General features: G+C 38.1%; 1 protein-coding gene across 3 annotated transcripts in view; it reads right to left on the reverse strand.

Annotated features, from left to right (window-relative positions):
• The window catches only part of ptpn6 (protein tyrosine phosphatase non-receptor type 6), a 31,240-nt gene extending 12,510 nt beyond the window's left edge, over positions 1-18,730 (reverse strand). The window contains exons 1-4 of one of the 3 annotated variants that reach the window (XM_084727263.1): positions 13,188-13,663; positions 12,755-12,777; positions 9,256-9,378; positions 6,654-6,848 (exon numbers count right to left, since the gene is read on the reverse strand). In XM_084727263.1, coding sequence (XP_084583389.1) covers positions 6,654-6,848; positions 9,256-9,378; positions 12,755-12,762 — 326 coding nt within the window. In that variant the 5' untranslated portion in view covers positions 12,763-12,777; positions 13,188-13,663. Of the gene's footprint in view, positions 1-6,653; positions 6,849-9,255; positions 9,379-12,754; positions 12,781-13,187; positions 13,664-18,457 lie in introns of those variants that run through there. The other 2 variants (XM_084727262.1, XM_084727261.1) reach the window with 2 other exon arrangements.
• Between the last annotated feature and the right edge of the window lie 992 nt (positions 18,731-19,722).

The raw sequence follows: 19,722 nt of genomic DNA on the forward strand, positions 1-19,722 counted from the left end.
TGGATGGTTAAAGGTGTAATATGTAAGAACTGTCCACCTTGGAATTTATACTCAAAGCAAACAGGGGGCAGCATATCACCAAAGTAACACCTAACTGCTGCTAAATGTAGCAGCCATTGGTAGACTCAGCAGTCTCTCGGTGAACATGGCGATAGTGGGAGGGAACACAGCCTTCCAGACCGACGGAGGCCAGTTTGATAACAGGGAACAGTGTGCTGAGGTGACTTACAGCGGCAACGATAAGGACTCTGACTACAGGACGAAGGAGACACAGCAGGTTCAGGAGAGGCGTGAATGAGGGCTACGGAGTCAAACCCAAAAAGAAAACTCAGTATTGTCTCTTGAGGTACATTGGTACATTAATTATCTGTACGTATGTTGTATTTTGTGCATATTGTGAAGAAACTACAACTCTAATTTCGTCGTACAACGCTGAGTTGTATAATGATACTAAATTTTGTATTTCCAAATTACACATTACTGGTATTATGATCAAATCGATTTCTCATATCTGTATTTTGTGTTTTATTTGTTGTCTGACAGAACTAGCCCATCACTGTGGCATAACTGTTCAGTTCCTGTTGTTGCATTTTAATTGGCTGTACACTCATTCAGTCAACAGTCGCTTTGGCTGACAGAAACCACCCAGCATGCACCCCTGAAACCCACCACCAAGACAGCAGCAGTTCAGTGTATTTTGAAATTACAAGTTACTGGCATTTTGATTAAATACTGTACATACTAAGAGATATCAAGGTGTTGGAATGAATTGTTGGAGGCTATGTGGAACAGACGTAGGTAACCATTATCATTTAATTTGGGACTGTCCCAAGATTACATGCTACTGGAGGGAAATTCATAAATGTTTGGAAACAGTATTTCAGATTACTATTCCATTTGATGCTCTGACAATGTATATGGGCACTGTAACACTGAATCTTCAAACTAAAACAGACAAATATCTAATGAGAATATTACTTATTGGAGGCAAAAAAAAAAAAGCTGTGACGAGGAAGTGGTTGCAACCAGATGCTCCAACATTAAAGGACAGGTTAAAAATTATTCATTAAATCTTCACAATGGAGAGACTAACCTTTTCTATAAAAATGGAAAGAGAAAAAATTAGGAGAATGTGGTCCAAATGGATTGGGTACATCACTTCACAGAGACCCGACCTACTTTAAAGGAAATTGCCATTTTCAATTAACTATGAGGAGCGGACTTTCATAGATAAATCGATGTGTGTGTGACATTGTTTGTTCAAATATTTACAGTTGCTAACATTAAAATGTAAGGGAGAAAAATAGAAGAAGACAAGCTTATTTTGACTAAGTTTAATGCTATTATTTGGGTTATGTCTGTATTATTATGTACTTATGTAAATGTGATTCATGCACTGTCTTCATGTACTGAATGTCTTGCAAACCTGGACTGAGAATGACCTCCCTAATAAAAACAGAATTAAAAAAATAAAAAATAAAATAAATAAACAAATATTGTACATACCAGTATTTTGTATTTTATTTTGATAAGACACCTTTTGATGTTTTTGTGTCTCTGCAGACACACAAAGGCACTGATGGTTCATGATGCAGCCACTGTGTCACATTTTTAGCCATATAGGCCTTTTTCCACAGCAGCCGTTTTAGTATGAAATAGTAGCGTAAACACAGGCGATACTAATGATACTAATTAAGGTCCTGTTTCATTCAGGTCAAACAGACTCAAGGTGCTGCATGCTGGCTCACTGGAAAGGCTCCGGAAAGACCTTAATTAGTGTCAATGGTAAAACCTGCGTTCACACCACTATTTCACATCAATGTGGCTGCCATAAAAAAAAGGTCTATTCATGCACTAAGTTTTGTGGATGTTTGTGGTAAAGGTTCACAGTTATGACCTGCAAAAACACCAAAGACATCTCCTGTCTCATGTCTTTCACATTTCACACACAGCAACTGAACGAAAACAGTCAAGATATCATCTCCTCCTTTATTTTAGTGCATCCTATTTACTGTAAGAGAGGAGAGCACCATGACTGCAGTGTGAACGGATCAGTCTATTCCAGGCTGAGGGGTTGTCTGACACTCACTGATGTGGTACACTGGACTGTTGTGTACGACACATAGTGAGTAGAAATAGAAAGCCACAGCTGAATCAAGTGCATTAAAATCAGCTTGTACAGACATTGCTGTACATGCAAGCCATATTTCTGTCCACCACTAAACTTTTGTGTGTGTGTGTGTGTGTGTGTGTGTGTGTGTGTGTGTGTGTGTGTGTTTGTGTGAGTTTTTGTGGAGTGTGTGTGAATTAGTGAATGCACACTTGGCTGTGTTGGGTTGTGACTTAATTTTAGGCACAGTTCTCGATTTCTTCTTCTAAACTTCCTGTTTGCGGTCGGAAAATTTCTGATGACAGATTTCGTGGCTGAAGAGGACAAAGTATTTATAGCCTGCCTGCACCCCCCATACAAAGTTACCCAGCAGCCCTCCCTCCGCCACACATTTTGTCTGCTCTCTTTATGCTGTTTGCACATACTTTTAATGAGTTCTTTGATTTACATCTGATTTACCTCTCTGTCAAATCACAGTTTAAGCATTTACAGAAGCTGAAATTTGACTTCACCTGAAGGCTGCTGTTGCACGAAGCAGCTGCTGCAAAAAAGACCCCCCCCCCCCCGCCCCCCCCCCCCCAAAAAAAAGGTACAATTCGTGCAGTTTTGCAGAAGCCCATAATTGAAGGGGTAATTGATGCAGTTCTGCAAAGTCAAGTGTACAAGCTTAAGAATAGACTGTTCATATTTATCCTCGTTTCTAAGAAGAGATAAGCTGCTAATTTCACCTGCTTACTGAGGTGTGTGTGTGTAACCACACTCAAGATGAGAGAAAAAGATTGGGTGTGATGAGGAAGACAGCAAGTGAGCAAGAACATGATGGAGTGTGCAATAAGAGGAAGACAAACAGGGTCTGGCCATTGCTTTCAAAAGTGTCAAAACTTAAAGTTTCCAACCGCAGCAACAAAAGGGAAGTTAAACAACTGACAGAGAGAGAAGGACGGGGGGGCAGAGGGTAGAGCTTCCAGCTAGGGTGAAGTACACAGTCAGACACACACACACACACACACACGATAGAAAGTAGTGTCCTCCTTGACTCATAAAAGGAGTGGAACTGTACGAGTTTATCACTACAACTTGGACATTAACCTACTTTAAGCAGCCTACAATTGCACAATGTTTCCAGCTGGAAGAAAAACTCTCAAATCAGCAACTAAACACCACCTCCTACTAAATCAATACCACCAGCAGCAATAATGTTGTGGAAGTCAAATGAACGATGGAAGCTGTTTTTTTTTAAAATATATATGTTTGACAAATAGCAAACAGCTTGCGATTTTTATCTTATTTAGAGAAAAAGTCTGGGGAAGTCTTTGATGTGTAGGGCCCTGCATGCAAACAGACAGGCGCTGGAAAATTATCTACTAATTATTATCTAGTAACTATATTTAGCAAACAGGGGTGTTTGCAAAATGCTGGCAGCTGCTATCAGTAAAAATACAAATACAAAAAGAAGAAAAAGTCCTGCAAAAGCACAGTTTTATGTAGTGAAGAAAAGCTTCTGTTAAAGACTGATGTTACCATTTAAAATATCCCAAATACAAGATACTGTGTGCTTATGTTGAATGAAAAGCATTACTGTTTTGAGAACTGTAATGCGTCCAGAATCCTGGACAAATAACATGATCTGTATGATCATATACTATACTACTGAAAAAGTTGAACATAGTTTCTACCACTCAATATCACGCAGTTCACTGTTAAATCATTCTGTTCAGAAGTATTTTCATCCTGTGACTCATTCTGTGTATTTTTGATTTCCTGTACTCAGTGCAATTCAATCCAAATATCTGTTTTTCTGTGAAATTATCCATCTACAAGGCAATATTATTTCCATTTCTTTTCCCTCCGTATAACGCTACACACCGTGTGTGTATTTACAACATGTGTGAAATTATCCTGCACAATTATCCATATATATTTTTTTCTACCTGTACTTTTTTGAGCTGATGTAATATGTGAATTTCCCCATTGTGGGATCAATAAAGTTTTTATTTTATCAAAAAGCAGCAAGACAGACAAGTACAGATCAATATGTGTAGCTGCATGTATTCTTTGTGTGGGTTTTTTATGTTCTGTTTTTTGTTTGTCATGGTTTTTGCTTTTTTTAACCATCTTTGCTATACACCTTTGTGCAATTTCCTTCATTACTGCCACTGTTATTATTATTATTAAAGGAGTGGGACTGAAGGTACAAATGAGTCATGGGATGGTTCGAAGGATGAGTAGAAGAGATTGGCATGTTGGGAAAGATACAAGACAACTTCCCAACATAATGATACACAATGAATTTATCTTGTGTGGAACGTAAAATCTTAATCTGCAAAGCAACCAGTAACTACAGCTGGCAGATATAAAAACCACACTGACGTAAAAAGCACAATATTTCCATCTGGGGAAAAATAGGACCGCTGTAAGTGTGCGTCATTTTAGGTGGAAATGCTCTTTGGTCTCCCCTTTTTTGAACTTGCATGTACAGTTTTTTTGCCACGTCATGGATGATTCTCCACCGTTGAAAGAGTCAGATAATGCCTGATTTTGCTGAATGGTTGAAAATAATGACGATCGTAAAGGCTAATAATCATGAAAGAAGTTTGGTTTCATTTTTCAATTTATATGAAGACAGAAACATAGGAATAGGAAGTAAAAGTACTATTTTTAATGAATAAGTGTTTCTTCATTTTTGTTATATTCACTTGTTGATCTAAAGTTATCTGTTAGTTTTATGTGCGATGGTTCGTTCTGCTTAGTTTTGTCTTGCATTATAATGTGCTGGAAAAGTTAACACCCCCCCTCCATGCAGAAAAAGGTGTTTTATTTGTCATTACCTCACTGTGATGTTTGACCTTCACTGTGTATAACAATGCGTGTGCAGAGAAAGCTGTTCTCAGTCTCATCCGCTGAAAATGGAAAGTTTCTCTGTGCTAACTTTGAAGCTGCGTTTGACACGTGTTTGTACCAGCATAATTTTGTGACATCAAAACTGGTCCGGAGGCCAATCATGGTCCAGTAACTTATGCACGTGTGATGTGAGAGTGGAAATCTACAGTTCATATACGGTGAAAAGCGGCTTTTCAGTTAAGTAGTAGTATGTATGTTATGTTACATCAGCAGTGATGGAAAGGTTACTGATTACTAGTTACCCTGTTAAAAATGGTAGTGTTAGGTAGGTAGTGTGACTATTTTAATTACTACATCAAAGTATGTACTTACGTAAAACATCTGATAACTTTCTGATTACTTTTTTGTTTTTTTGCAGACAGGAATTGGGGTAGAGAAAGAGGGGATGACATGAGGCAAAGAGCCACAGGCTGGAGCTGAACTGGCGGCCGCTGCAGAGGACTGATCGCCTCAGTAAACGTGTCGCACACTCTACCAACTGAGCTACAGGGAACCGCCAACTTTCTGATTACTTTCCTAACAATATCTGGAGCAAAATGTGTTGATTTGACTAATTTGGCGCCAATTCAACCCACAGAACCAATCAAAACTAACCCTCCAATTCTTGAGCGCATATTGACCAATTCATGGAGCCTGCTGAGACGTAGACAGCTCGTTGTGAGCCATCTGACTCTTGATGGTGCTACACTCAAATTTGTCTCAGCGGGTTTTCTGACCCAGGTTGTCCAGAAATTTGTCAAACCAAGGCATTCCTGTGCAGCGAAAAGACAACGGAATGAATGTGATATTCTACATCTAAGTTATTTACAAAAAAAAATTATTTAAATCTACCCCCTAATTTTCTCAGGAACAGATTACAATTACACGTGTTCCATAATTTGTAACTAGCCACCCAACACTGTACGCAAGTCACATGTCATAATGTAACTAAAACTTTAAATCTGGCAGCTATAATCTATCCACCCAACCTCCTCCACATGTGGACTCTCTTGCCCTTTATACCCTCCTAACTACTATGGTTACTCAAGGTTGCTGCCTAACATTGAATGCAAATACGGCTGCTTGCACAGATAATGTAAACAGCTATTTTTGTGGTGAAAAACCAGACCAAGTATTTTTATGTGTCTTAATACACATGGCTGGAGAGAATCTTTAATTTAAAAAAAAAGTATGAAGTCTCACAAAATGCAAATATTAAAAAAAAGTGCAACTGTACTTTAATAAAGTACTTGAGAAGCTGTACTTATGATGATTACATGTGATCCACAAGCTGCAGCAGGGAGGCAGATGTAAGAATGAAGCCTCGACAGCTGTGGGCTTTTCTAGTCTGGAGTGTGGGTGTTTATTATTTTCACTGACTCACATTCTGATAAAGATGGTGTTACACCAAAATTACTCAAAAGCGACTACAGTTTCCCCAGAGGAAACTATTTAAACCCCATGGAATATCACACCTACACTTTTTACCCCCTGTTAATAAACAGAGGAAATAATGTTAATCATAGCTGGGTACGGATGACTTAACCACCTCGTAACCAAACACTGTTGCACCCCCCCCCAAGTGTAGGTGGAGGCAGCTGTGAGAAGCTGGTGAGTGTGGGCCGCATTAACCTACAGGGAGTTAAACAGTGAAGTCACACACCTCTCTGTGGTGGGGTCAGAGCAGTTCAGGGGGTATCTGAGCTCGATGATGGTGCCGTCCTTGTCCTGCAGGATGCCATTCTCCGCCGTGTAGTACTCCACCAGCTCTGACAGGGTGGCAAACTTCTCCCCGCCATACAGGTCGTAATAATCGCCTGTGTTCTGGATGCGGATGTGGGTCACCAGCTCGCCCACCCTGACATAATAATAAAAAAAAAAAAAAGCCATCAACGACAAAATTCCTGATGACAGTGATAACAAGATCTCTATCTCAGATCCTCACAAAGCTTTATTAAAGGTCTCTGGAGGTTTCAGAAGGTTAAATTTAAGACCTTTAGAGACTTTTTTGAGACCATCGCAAATGTAATTTAAGACTTATTTCATATCCATACTAGCAAAAAAGAGCATTCACAGTCTGTGTTAGTGTTTTTTATCATTTTGTAGCTGTTAGCATGATCAATACATGATCAACTGTTTTACCTGAAAACACATTTAAAAGTGAGATTGAAGTTAAATCCAACATCATTAAAGAAATATTAACTTCATAATTACACAGCTGAAGAGTAGACAGGAAAGGGGGGGAAGAGAGAGGGGATGACACACAACAAAGAGCCCAAGGTAGGAGTTGAACCAGCGGCTGCAGAGGATTGACAGCTTCCATACATGGGACAGACGCTCTACCAACCGAGCTAAACAGCCACCACCATACACGGACAGTTAATGCAGTAGTTCTCCCACTTTCATGTGATTAATAAAAGAACTTTTCTGAGTTTGGTGCTTCCTCTAATTATTTAGGACCAGGAAGTTTTAATGCAGCTGTTGCAAACGTTAAAGATTCTGCATTCTTTTCTAGGTGGTGGTACAATTCAGAGCCAAGATTTAAGATTTTCAACTACATGTTGCAAATGACAGTCCATCGTGTTTCTCCATGCAGCATGATACTTAGAACAATGATTTTATAATAAGGGTGTTGCCATCTACCAGTATTAAAGATAACTGTGGTAATTAAATAATGAAATACTGATATCATGATAATAACACACATATGATAGTACTAAGTAAATACTGTAACACGGTACTCCTTAAAGATCCTGTAAGCTCTTAGATTCGTTACAGTTATGGTTACAGACTCTCTCTCCACCTCCCTACACTCGTATTTTGAGTGTCATTAATTTGCCAAAAAAGGCACATAATGCACAATAAACAGTGGAATTTCACTGAAAGCATTACTTTTTCAAATTTTGCGAAATATTGTGATCGTGTGCAGTGAAAATCTAATATTTTGACAGTCTTACAAGGGCAGAAATAGAGTTTGTTTTGATTGATTGTACTTTATAGTGAAGTTTGATCATTAATTGACAATGAAGACTTCATTGTCTTTAAACCTCATAAAATATGCATTAGGGATTCTGAATACAAGAAGAATATTCTTAAACTGGGTGCATCTATTACAGGGTCCTTACATGAACACATCTGGGAACCCCTTAGAAGTCTCTGACAAAGTGAACACACCACATTCATGTAGGTTAAAGGCTGCGGAGAAAAGCACCGACGGTGTCTTTTTAACTTTCAATAATGGTAAGAAGGTAGGGTGAGTATTAAATGCTGATATTTGTCTTTTCACTTTGGGGGTCAATTAATCAGGAAATCTAATCACTAGAAGATCTACATTTTGATTTCTGCTTTTACCTTTTAGAACTACAGACTGCTGTTCTGTGATCAATAACTTGCCGATCTCCTACATTCAGAGTAAACAAATCAACATCTTCACTGTTGCCTGACTTAAAGGCCTGAACAGAAATATTCACACAGCGTCTGTAATTCTCATGCTATACTGTACATCTACATTAATATAACCCTGACATCTCTCAGGGGCATTGCCTATTAATATATACAGAGATACAGTAAATTCAGCTGGGTGCATCAGTACGGGTGCAGTATATGTACAAAAATTGACTCTTTCCTCTTTGAGCTACAGACTGTAGTACTGTGGTCAGTATGCAACTTTCAGCCATGCACACTTCCCACCTTCCAAACAAGCATGAAAACATCTTATCAGTCAAAACAAATCAACATTTCCAGTAATGAGCATTATTTTATTCTGACAGAATTCTATCTTTCACATGAACCGTTGCATGCTGTAGTAACACATTCATAAATACAGGGTGTGGTTTTATTGTGCAAACACAGAGAGTAAGTGGAAAGTTTGATTTCCGTCTGTACAAAGTGAGAATTTTCACATTATCAGCTTATGCCAACGTTATCTCTTCTTCACACAGTTGTAAAGGAGTTTTGTAATAAAGTTTATAGGTGGCAGAATAATTTAAAAAGTAAATACAACTAGATAAAATACAGTAACGGTAAGAGTCCATTGTTTGCATCAGGGTTCACTGAGCTGAACCAACCCTGTGCTGCAACAATCCATCACATTCTGCATATTATATATTACCAGAATCATGTGTCATTTATGCGCTGCTTTAAAGTTCTGGTAAGTATAAGAAGCTCGCTGATGAGTTTACAGCACAGATTAAAATATTTCTAATCAGCCGTGGAATTTAGAAAAGCAAAGGAGAGATTTAAGGTGTTTTTGCAGACTTTATTACCTGACAGACAGGGAGAAATCTCCTACGTTTTTCTTGCTGGGTCGAGCCAAAAAGCTGCCATGAATGCCTCGAGTTTTCAGTATTTCCTCAGCCTGCAGGCCTGTGATGTCTCTGTGGAACCACCTGCATTAACACAGATTAGACACATTACACAAAATAGACTCAGTATAAAGATCTGGTGCACACACAAATAGATAAGATTGTAAATACATATGCCTTCATACACACATTAACAAAATGGTAATGTACAAACAAACTGAGTGTTTTTTTATAGATATCTAACAGTAGTTTGGTTGTTTAGGTCTTCCAGCACTGATGGAGAGGCAGGTCTCTCCACAGTCTTGTCTAATTCTGAAACGAGTAACGGATGATTGACAAAAAATCAACAATTCTTATAATCTTCCCAGTTACGTGCTGATTAAGTGCTTGTAAATGTAAAGAGTTCCTGTCTCCATTGTTCAGTTTCATTGAAAACCAACAAAAACCATTACCACATGTTTTTGGGGAAGGAACAGGTTTAAAAAAAAATTAGGACCAACTTTGAAAAAAAAAAAAAAACTATCATCACTATCAAACTATCTATCATGTAAGACGTTTTGTATCTGTTGACTTACTTGACTTTACTTAAATAAAGAGAAAACATAAAAAAATGATTTAATTCACTTTTAATCACATTATTAACCCAGCTACACTAACACCTGTGTCATCACCTTAGCCAATGACCCAGTTAAGGCCGGCTTCTCAGAATATAATATACAACAATCCTCACATTATACGGAACATCTACATAAATATCACCCAAATTTATCAGTTGAATCTCTAGCTTGAAACCCTTTCAGCAACATCATGGACATCAGTTGCTCAGCGTACCAGAATTGCATCAGTTCAGACTGAATATCTATTATCTAATCATTTCCTGGAGCCTTTTGAGGATGGAAAAAGTGTGCTGTGGTCAAGCTTAACACACAGCATCTGAGCTACAACCCAAAAACACCATTTAAAAACCTATTTTTTTTTTTTTTAAATATGCAGCTGCCAATACAAAAAGCATCAAAATAACATGTCTTTCCTGTAGCCCGTGCTGCTGCTTTCATTATTCAATTTGTAGTCACTGATTAAGACATTATTGCTTTCGTCCTCACAGTTGTAGCATTAAAATGTACAAAATAAAGCTTGTGATGCTATGAAATATAATTTTTAAGTATGAGGACCCCTGTATATACACACAGTTTGACAATTTGATTGTATTTGCACTTGAATAAATGTTTTCACTTCAACTTTGGGTTAGAACAAGAGAACTTATATATCAAATGCAGGGGTGGGTAGTAATTAGGGCTTGCAATTTTTAGGCTTTTCCATGGTATATGATATATATCTTGAAAATAACATACCATAAATTCTCACATAGCGCAAACGTATGATGATATTGAATAGGATGCATTGCTGTTGACTGAACAACTCAACTGTGTATAATAGGGCTGGATGATATTGACAAAATCAAACAATATTTTTTACCAACTACCACAATATTGATATTGCAGCAGTATCATAGGGATGACTATTGGTGCTTTCACAAAATATTAACACAATGAGATTTCTGATAAATAATCCTCAGCAATGTAGATATAATCAATAAGTGCGTAAAGCTAAATAAATAATAGAACAGCTGAACAGATTTCACATGACTGTGCTGCCTTTAAAACCAGGAAAAAAACAACATTTATACCCTATCATGATATCCAAACTACAACAATATTGATTCTCTTATCACAATATAATTAGTAGTAATGAGTAATGGACGTGAGTAAAAAAGTAGATTTTTTTTTTAAAGGAATGGGTTCTTTTCAGGTTCGCTGTACTTTTAATTTTTTACATTTTTATATTTTTGACCCAGTTATCTTCTTTTTACATCACTACATTTGTCATTTACACCTTCATTACGTCTTGTCTGCTCTAAATGCGGGAGGGAGAGTGTGTGAGGAGCACCTTTACAAGTTACTGCTGCCTGGAATTAAAGTAACCGCCACCTGTCTCTTGACCACGACACAATGATGATGGAGCAAAACCCAGAACAAGAGGCAACGATCGCTGGTCACATCTGGCCACAATTTTTTAATACCAAAATCCAAAATGATGAAATACCTGCTGAGCCTCTGCTTTACAAAATTCCTCTTCAAACCTCCACAAGTACATTGAAACAGTTTGCACATACTGTAGATGAAAATGTAGCTAGCTAATGTTAGCTATGTTAATTAAGTTTGTTCAGAGAGATGTAACATGTTTATCACATGTATATGCATGTACATCAGTATTAACCAGCACAGCAGCCTGCAAATCTAAGTGGACCTCTACACCAACCTGCCAGCAGTTTCCTGAGCAATGTTCTGATTTATTCTAATTCTCCTTTTATATTAAAAATGTACCTATACACAACAGAGCAATGGGAGCTCACATTTCTACAGCTCTCATCAGGTAGAGGAAGGGAGCGTAAAACAATTCAAAGTCTGCACATACTGGGGTCATAAATTCAATACATTTATTCCAAATTTGTTAGAATTTGTCTTTTTGTATCCTCAAAGTGCTGTTTTACTTTTTCATGTGTGACATTAATCTTTGATGTTACTGACATTAACTTATCTTGTAGCTCAGGGTCTGCTGGGCTTTGAGAAAGCAGCTAACCAAAATGTAATACTAACTTCACCGTTCACAGTGCCTTCATGACTGTAGTAACCCCAAAAACATATTAAAACTGAAATAAACTTGTACTTTGAGTAATTTTTTATTGAAGTGACTTTTTAGAGTTGCATTGATACATAAATTTCTTGTCAAGTATTAAATTAATCACCAACTATTTTGATAATCGATTAATCAGTTTGAGTATTTTTTTGAGAAACACAGTCAAAATTTTCTGATTCCAGCTACTTAAGTGACAATAAATTCTGGTTTCTTTACTCTTCGATGACAGTAAACTTAACATGTTTGGGTTGTCGACAAAACATGCCATTTGAGAAGACATTTTTCACCATTTTCTAACCATTTATGACTAACAACCAATCAATTATTCAATAAAATCGTCAACAGACTATTCAACAATGAAAATAATCATTAGTTGTAGCCCAAGTACTTTTACTTGAGTATATATTTTCAGCACTCTACCGACCAGAGAACAAATTTTCACACACAGTCACAGAAGGAAACAACCATAAACTCAAGGTAAAGGGAACCTTCAGAGAGCTTGAACGTTGAGGATACAAAAAAAGGTATTTCTCAGTAAAACATCATATGTGACACAATCAAACTGACAACGAACAGCACACAAGGCATGAAAAATCACATGATGGAGGAACAGAGCAGGATGAGTCGACAGCTGGGGAAAGAAAGAGAAGAAGGAATGGAAACAGAGAAGTTGTCATCACGCCTTGCACAAAACACGCAGTTAAGTACACAACAGGAGTTGACTAACGGAGAATTAGAGTGTCCAGCGGGGGGCTTGACTCACCGAACCATGTTGTCTCTTCACTTCTTCTGGCACCAAAGAGAAGGAGAGTGATTGGTGAGAGTCACTTCTACCTGCACATGTGCAGACTCAAAAGCATAAGCAACAGTATTCTCTGTCTTTATCTCTGAATTTTACAAAGAAACCTGTCAGTTCCTCAATACTTCCTCAATTTACAGCTGCATGCTCGCGTAGATAGAGGTTATCTCACTTTCATTCTCATGTTTTTGCTCTTTCACACACTTACTCTACCTCTAGCAGTTACATATCAATCTAATATAAAAACGCTATCTGTATCACTCCACATTCACTATCAACCCTCAAACTAGCCCGCACTCTCCTCCTCTTTGTTTCCTACTACACTTTACTCCACCCAATTCCTCTTCCTATACAGCCTATCTTCTCCGTCCCAATAGTAAAGCAGGTCAACACTTACTCTTCTCAGCTGCCTCTGAAAACAACTGACACTCGCCTAGACGCTCAGACCGTATACGTCTCTTCTCTCTCCTCCTCCTTCTCTCTTTGCTCTCCCCTTCCTTCCTTTTTACGTCTCCTTTCACAAAATAGTGAAAGCAAGACAGGAACCAAAATAGCTGACAGGCCGGAATTCCTCCAACATAGATAGAAGATGTGGCTTTTCTTTTTTTCTTTTTAAAGACAGCTAAAACAAAAAGTCATCATATTTAAGAACAGAGTCGGCTTAAACCCTGGGAACTTGTTCCTTGTCTGGCTCCATCACACCCTTTTCTGTGCAGCAGAGATGGTTCAAGCTGTTCCACTAATCGGTTATTAATGAGCGATAGTGTCTGTCCGGTAATTCCTGTTTGGTTAGAGAAATTTTTAAAAATCCACAAAATTCCTTCACAAACAAACAAGCTCAGACAGTGTCTCTCTGTCTACCATTCGCAAAGGTTTCCCCCTCTGCCTGCCCACCTGTCTGCTTTTGCTGGCTGTTTGTTCTTTACTTCCAGGTGTGTTAGAGTGTGTGTGTTTTTGTGAGTGTCTGTGTATATGTGAATGCAACACACAAAGGTCAAAGTCACAGAACACTTCCTTATTTGCAGCTCAACCTTCCCCCCTCTATATATACATGTGTGAGTGTGAGTGTGTGTGTGTGTGTGTGGGTGTGTGTGTGAGGGAGCTTCTTTCAGCTGGTACACTATAGGCTGTGAACTCATTATCAGACTACTGAGGCAACAACTGATAAACAATGGCTGGGTTGCACCAACAATGATTAATTAAATAATGGCTTAACAAAGAAATTATGTGGCACTAAACTTAACATGTGTATGTTAAAACAAAGAAAGATTCAATTTAAACCGGTCTGATTAGATTCATTGTTAAGCTTAGATTAAATTTAACTGTTGCACCAAAACAAAGCAAAATGTGATCCAGTAACTTTAAACTTACTCCTGGGGAGGTTTACCTTTAAAAACAGGTGTCTTCTTGAGATGGATGGAGGAAAATAAAGTTCCTTAAAAAAAATAAAATAAAAAAAATAAACTCAACATAACATTATGAAGCATTTCTTTCTTTCACTCCAGTTGATAATTCAGCCAACAAGTTTTTCTCATAAGCTAACTAGGCTAACTAACTTTTCAGCTAGCTAACAACCATATAATGTTGAGTTAACTTTTTAGCTAGCTAGCAAACAACATAACATTTTGCTTTTTTTCAATAAAATGTTAAGTTAACTTTTTTAGCAGGCTAGCAAACAATATGACCATTTTATTTTTAGCTATCTAGCAAGCAATATAACATTTTGCTAACTTTTCAACTAGATAGCTAGCAAAGGTCAGAGCGTTAGCCTTTCTAGCCAACAATACAACTTTTTTATTTTTAAGTTTTTGGGTTCGGCATCTTATAAAACCTTAATTCTGGATTCTTTACCTTGCTGGTAGCGCATCCCACCTCAAAGCAGCGTTTCAGCATTTTTCTGTTGTTTGCTAACAGCTGAAAACGAGAAGGAGGCGCCTTGAAGCCACCAGTATATACAGCTAACCACGGAGAGCGATGAATTGTTTCCGGAGTGGGCGGGGCTTAGCAAGCTAGCAAACGACATAACGGTTATTTTGTTTGGTTGTTTTTTAGTTACATAACAATTAATGTAACATTGTTGTGTTAAGGAAAACAAAACAGCCAAAAGGTCTTTTATAAAAGGCCTCTTTTATACTATCCAGCTAGGTCCACCACTCAGAATTATGTTTTTATTTATTTATTTTGATTTGGCCATGTAAGCATCGCCTTACTGATTAAATGCTATTTAATTTAAAGGGATAGTTCGCCCAAAAACGAAAATTCATACATTATCTACTCACCCTCATGCTGATTGAGGATTGGATTTATTTTGTCAGTCTGCAAAACACTGCTGGAGTTTCACAGGAAAACGTGGAGGCATTTTATGTTTTATTATGTTGTTTTATTCCATCTGTAAACTGGTCATCATTCACTTCCTATGTTTTTGAGATTTTGCAGTGCAGTTTTCCTGCGAAACTCCAGCAGTGTTTCATGGACTAAAAAACTAAACCTGACCCTCAATCAGGCTGAGGGTGAGTAGATAATGACTGAATTTTCATTGTTGGGTGAACTATCCATTTAAGTTTACATCACTAAAGTAGGATTTATTAAACTGAGATTAGTTTTTAAGTGTGCAGCAGAGCACTGCTTAATTTTAAATCTGGATTTATTCATTTTTGCTAAACTCTCAAAGAACCAGTCCTAGTTTGAATTAATCTTTATTGGTGCATCCTGGTCTGTGTTTTAATGTTAATCCCTGGTATCACAAGAGGCAAGCAGAGGCTTGCAAGAGACACTAGTGTTTCCTCATAATACAAACACAACATGTTTAACATATGCCACAGACAAACACAGTTTACAACCTACATTTAACTTGCAAATTATGTTCACCTTCAACCGGCTCAAGAGGACATATTTGAATTCATGAAAACTAAATGTTGGTGCAAATACACAAAAATGTGTAAAGGTTATGATGGCAGTGTGGGTGAACTTTGGGTAAAAAGCTAAGAATAAGTGGAATAAACTGCAATATATACAGAGCACTGAAGCCCCACCCCGAACCTCTATATACACACACACATGCAGACACACACACACACACACCACACAGCACTGCAGGTGTCATTCGTCGTGGTTAGCGTCAGCTATTGCAGTTTGCATCACTCTCCTCTCATATTCATGTTTAACAGTTGAGTCTGGTTTGGCTTCTCTTCCCTCCTCACACGACTCAGCCTCACGTCGCAGGCTGCAGGATGAAAGCTGCAGTGTGCCAAACGACACACACACCAAACACCACACACACACGCAGGCTTTTATTTTTTCTCACACCTTGGCAATGAAGATGTTTCCTAGATTTGGTCACTCATTTTAAGTGTTGCAACACATCAGACTGTTGCAATGCATCTAATAGTGTGTTCAGAGGAATTTACTGCACATGTTGTTCTGTTCCTTCCCTCCTCTGTCTGCACCTCTAAAATATCAAGTTTCCATTGTGGTTTATATCTATATATATATATATATATATATATATATATATATATACATATATATATATATATACATATATTATTATTATTATTATTATTATTATTATTATTATTATTATCATCAATATTTTATGAAAAACTGAAAATTGGCGTGCGCATAGGTATTCACCCCCCTTGCTATGAAGCCCCTAAAAAGTTCTGGTGTAACCAGTTACCTTCAGAAGTCACATTATTAGTGAAATAAACTCCACCTGTGTGCAATGATCTGTCAGTATATATACACCTTTTCTGAAAGGCCCCAGAGGCTACAACACCACTAAGCAAGAGGCACCACTAAAAAAAAAAAAAAAACACCATGAAGACCAAGGAGCTCTCCAAACAAGTCGGGGACAACGTTGTTGAGAAATACAAGTCAGGATGGGGTTATAAAAAATATCAGAATCTTTGATGATCCCCCAGAGCACCATCAAATCCATCATCATCAAATGGAAAGAACATGGCACCACAACAAACCTGCCAAGAGAGGGCCGGCCACCAAAACTCACGGACCGGGCCAGGAGGGCATTAGTCAGAGAGGCAACACAGAGACCAAAGGTAACCCTAAAGGAGCTGCAGAGTTCCACAGCAGAGACTGGAGCATCACACCACAGAGCTGGGCTTTATGGAAGAGTGGCCAGAAAAAAGCCATTACTTAAAGATAAAAATAAGAAAGAACGTTTTGAGTTTGCCAAAAGGCATGTGGGAGACCCTGGTCAGATGAGACTAAAATTGAACTTTTTGGCCACCAAGGAAAACGCTATGTCTGGCGCAAACCCAACACATCTTATCATCCCAAGAACACCATCCCCACAGTGACACATGGTGGGGATGTTTTTCAGCAGCAGGGACTGGGAGGACTGGTCAGAATTGAGGGAAAGATGGATGGTGCTAAATACAGGGATATCCTTGAGCAAAACCTGTTTCAGTCTGCCAGTGATTTGAGACTGGGATGGAGGTTAACCTTCCAGCAGGACAATGACCCTAAGAATACTGCTGAAGCAACACTTGAGTGGTTTAAGGGGAAACATTTAAATGTGTTGGAACGGTCAAGTCGAAGCCCAGACCTTAATCCAATTGAGACTCTGTGGTCAGACTTGAAGATTGCTGTTCACCAGCAGAACCCATCCAACTTGAAGGAGCTGGAGCAGTTTTGCCTTGAGGAATGGACAAAACTCCATGTGGCTAGATGTGGCAAGCTCTTAGAGACTTATCCAAAGTGACTTACAGCTATAATTGCTGCAAAAGGTGGCTCTACAAAGTACTGACTTTAGGGGGGTGAATAGTTATGCGCATTGAGGTTTTCTGTTATTTTGTCCTATTTGTTGTTTGCTTCTCAAAAAATAAATAAATAAATAAATAAAAAATCACATCTTCAAAGTTGTAGGCATGTTCTGCAAATGAAATGATGCAAACCCTCAAACAATTCATTTTAATTTCAGGTTGTGAGGCAACAAAACACGAAAAATACCAAGGGGGGTGAATACTTTTGCAAGGCACTGTAATTATTAGATTTTAGAATTATTGTTGAATGAGTGCAATTAAGTTTTTACTCAGAACATTTAGTATATCATACGGCAACAAATCGCTGCCACACCAGAAAATTAACGTGAAACTTTTCACGTTATAACAAGATATTTTCATGTTATTACAAAACATTTCTTCTAACAACAATATATTATCGAAACATTATGTTATAACATGATAACTTATAGTTTAATCAATTATGTTATAACAATAAGATATCACATTATAAGATGAAACTTCCCATGTTTTAACAAGTTAAATAGAATAACAAGTTTCTTCCTATAACATAAGTTTGTATTTTGTAATAACCTTAAAATATCTTGTTATAACATGAAAAACAACTTTTTATAACAATATTCTTTTCATGTCCTTTTTATTTGTCTGACATCGCAGCAAAATGTTTCCATAATATCAAGATAGCAATATTGCAATATAATATCATAGGTACTGTTATAGAGGATTTTAATCTAATCACACATTCCTAAACTTACTTTACTGATAGGAAAGCAAATGTCAAATGTAGAAAAAAACATTTACAAAGACCAGTGACAAGAGTTGAAAAAATTTAAATACAAGTCAAGGGAAGTGATCTTTGTTGGGGTTGTTTTTTTAGCATATACACTAAAAAACAGACACTCACCTACAAGACATTGTTGGGACTCAGTGGCTCAGTTTCTGGGCTCTTCTGCACCAGGAAGTGATGGTTTGAATCCAGCCTCTCTTCTGTGTTGTTGTCCCTGATGATGTTCAGAAAAACTCAACAGAGAAAAACTGTCAGGTTACACTAACAGCAGCTGATGCACTTCTCCAGTCCAGGTCAGCTGCCCTTGTTCTCACTTCCTGTGTTCACTTGCAGCCAGCCTCCCTCATGTTTAGCCTCCAACTCTCTCTCTCCTTATAAGATATCAGGCTTCATTACCAGCCCGGCCAATCCTCCCGCCCTGTAATTTACTACAATTTTCTTAATTACCAGCCTATCTGTGGGAGAAAATGTGCCTGTTCCTGTCCCCATCTCCCCCTGCTCCTCCTGCTGAAGACCTCCTGCATGTGTAAAAAGCTCTCCTGCTGTTCCATTTCATCATTTGCCTCCATGTAAATTCCACCTCTTGTTCTGAGGCTTGCATGCAAAGTACCTCATGCTCTTTTTCGTTCTCATTTGTTTTGTTTATACAGCTGCACTTTCCTAAATATCAGCAGCCGTAACATTATTTCTTACATGAGCAAAGATGACGTATGACTAAACAAAGGTCCTACACAGTGCTCTCCACGTCAGCATGCTAACAGGCTCACAGTGACGATGATAATCTGCTGATGTTTAGCACTGTTGACGCATGATAGCATGCTGACCTTTGCTAATCTGCAAGTACAGCTGGGGCTGATTGGACTGAAATTATTTTTAAAGATGTTTGATCATAAACTTAACTTTAATAAACTTAAGTAGCATAGACTGCATAAATCAAGTAGGTTTAAGCACCTAAATTACTTGGAAAAAGTGCTAGGAAAAGAAGTGAAGTGGGCGTGTCATGTCATAAAGTGGGTCTGTGAGACTGCAGATGGACCCTTCTTGTACAGATGGGGGCATTGCTGCTCAGCCTTGCCTCCAATTTTTCCCAGTGTCAAAAAAATTCAACCCCAAAAGCCCACATATCCCCATACTTTTCAACTGTTTTGCAATTGTAAAACATTCCTTAAGCAAAGAAAAGCAACTGGACAGTCAGTGGCGTCATAACTGTCATGTAAAACTTGTGGGAACTCACGGTTAGGGCCAGCAGGAGAAACACTACTGTGCATATTAAGCCTGAAAACTTTTTTAGCATACTGAATGGTCCAGATCATAACAATAGATCCACGAGCCAATGCCTTCAACCTGCTTTATTTCTAATGGCCAGCAGGGGGGTCTCCACT

This window comes from Lutjanus erythropterus, chromosome 9 (genome assembly GCF_056507025.1).
Source record: "Lutjanus erythropterus isolate fLutEry1 chromosome 9, fLutEry1.hap2, whole genome shotgun sequence".
NCBI lineage: Eukaryota > Metazoa > Chordata > Actinopteri > Lutjaniformes > Lutjanidae > Lutjanus > Lutjanus erythropterus.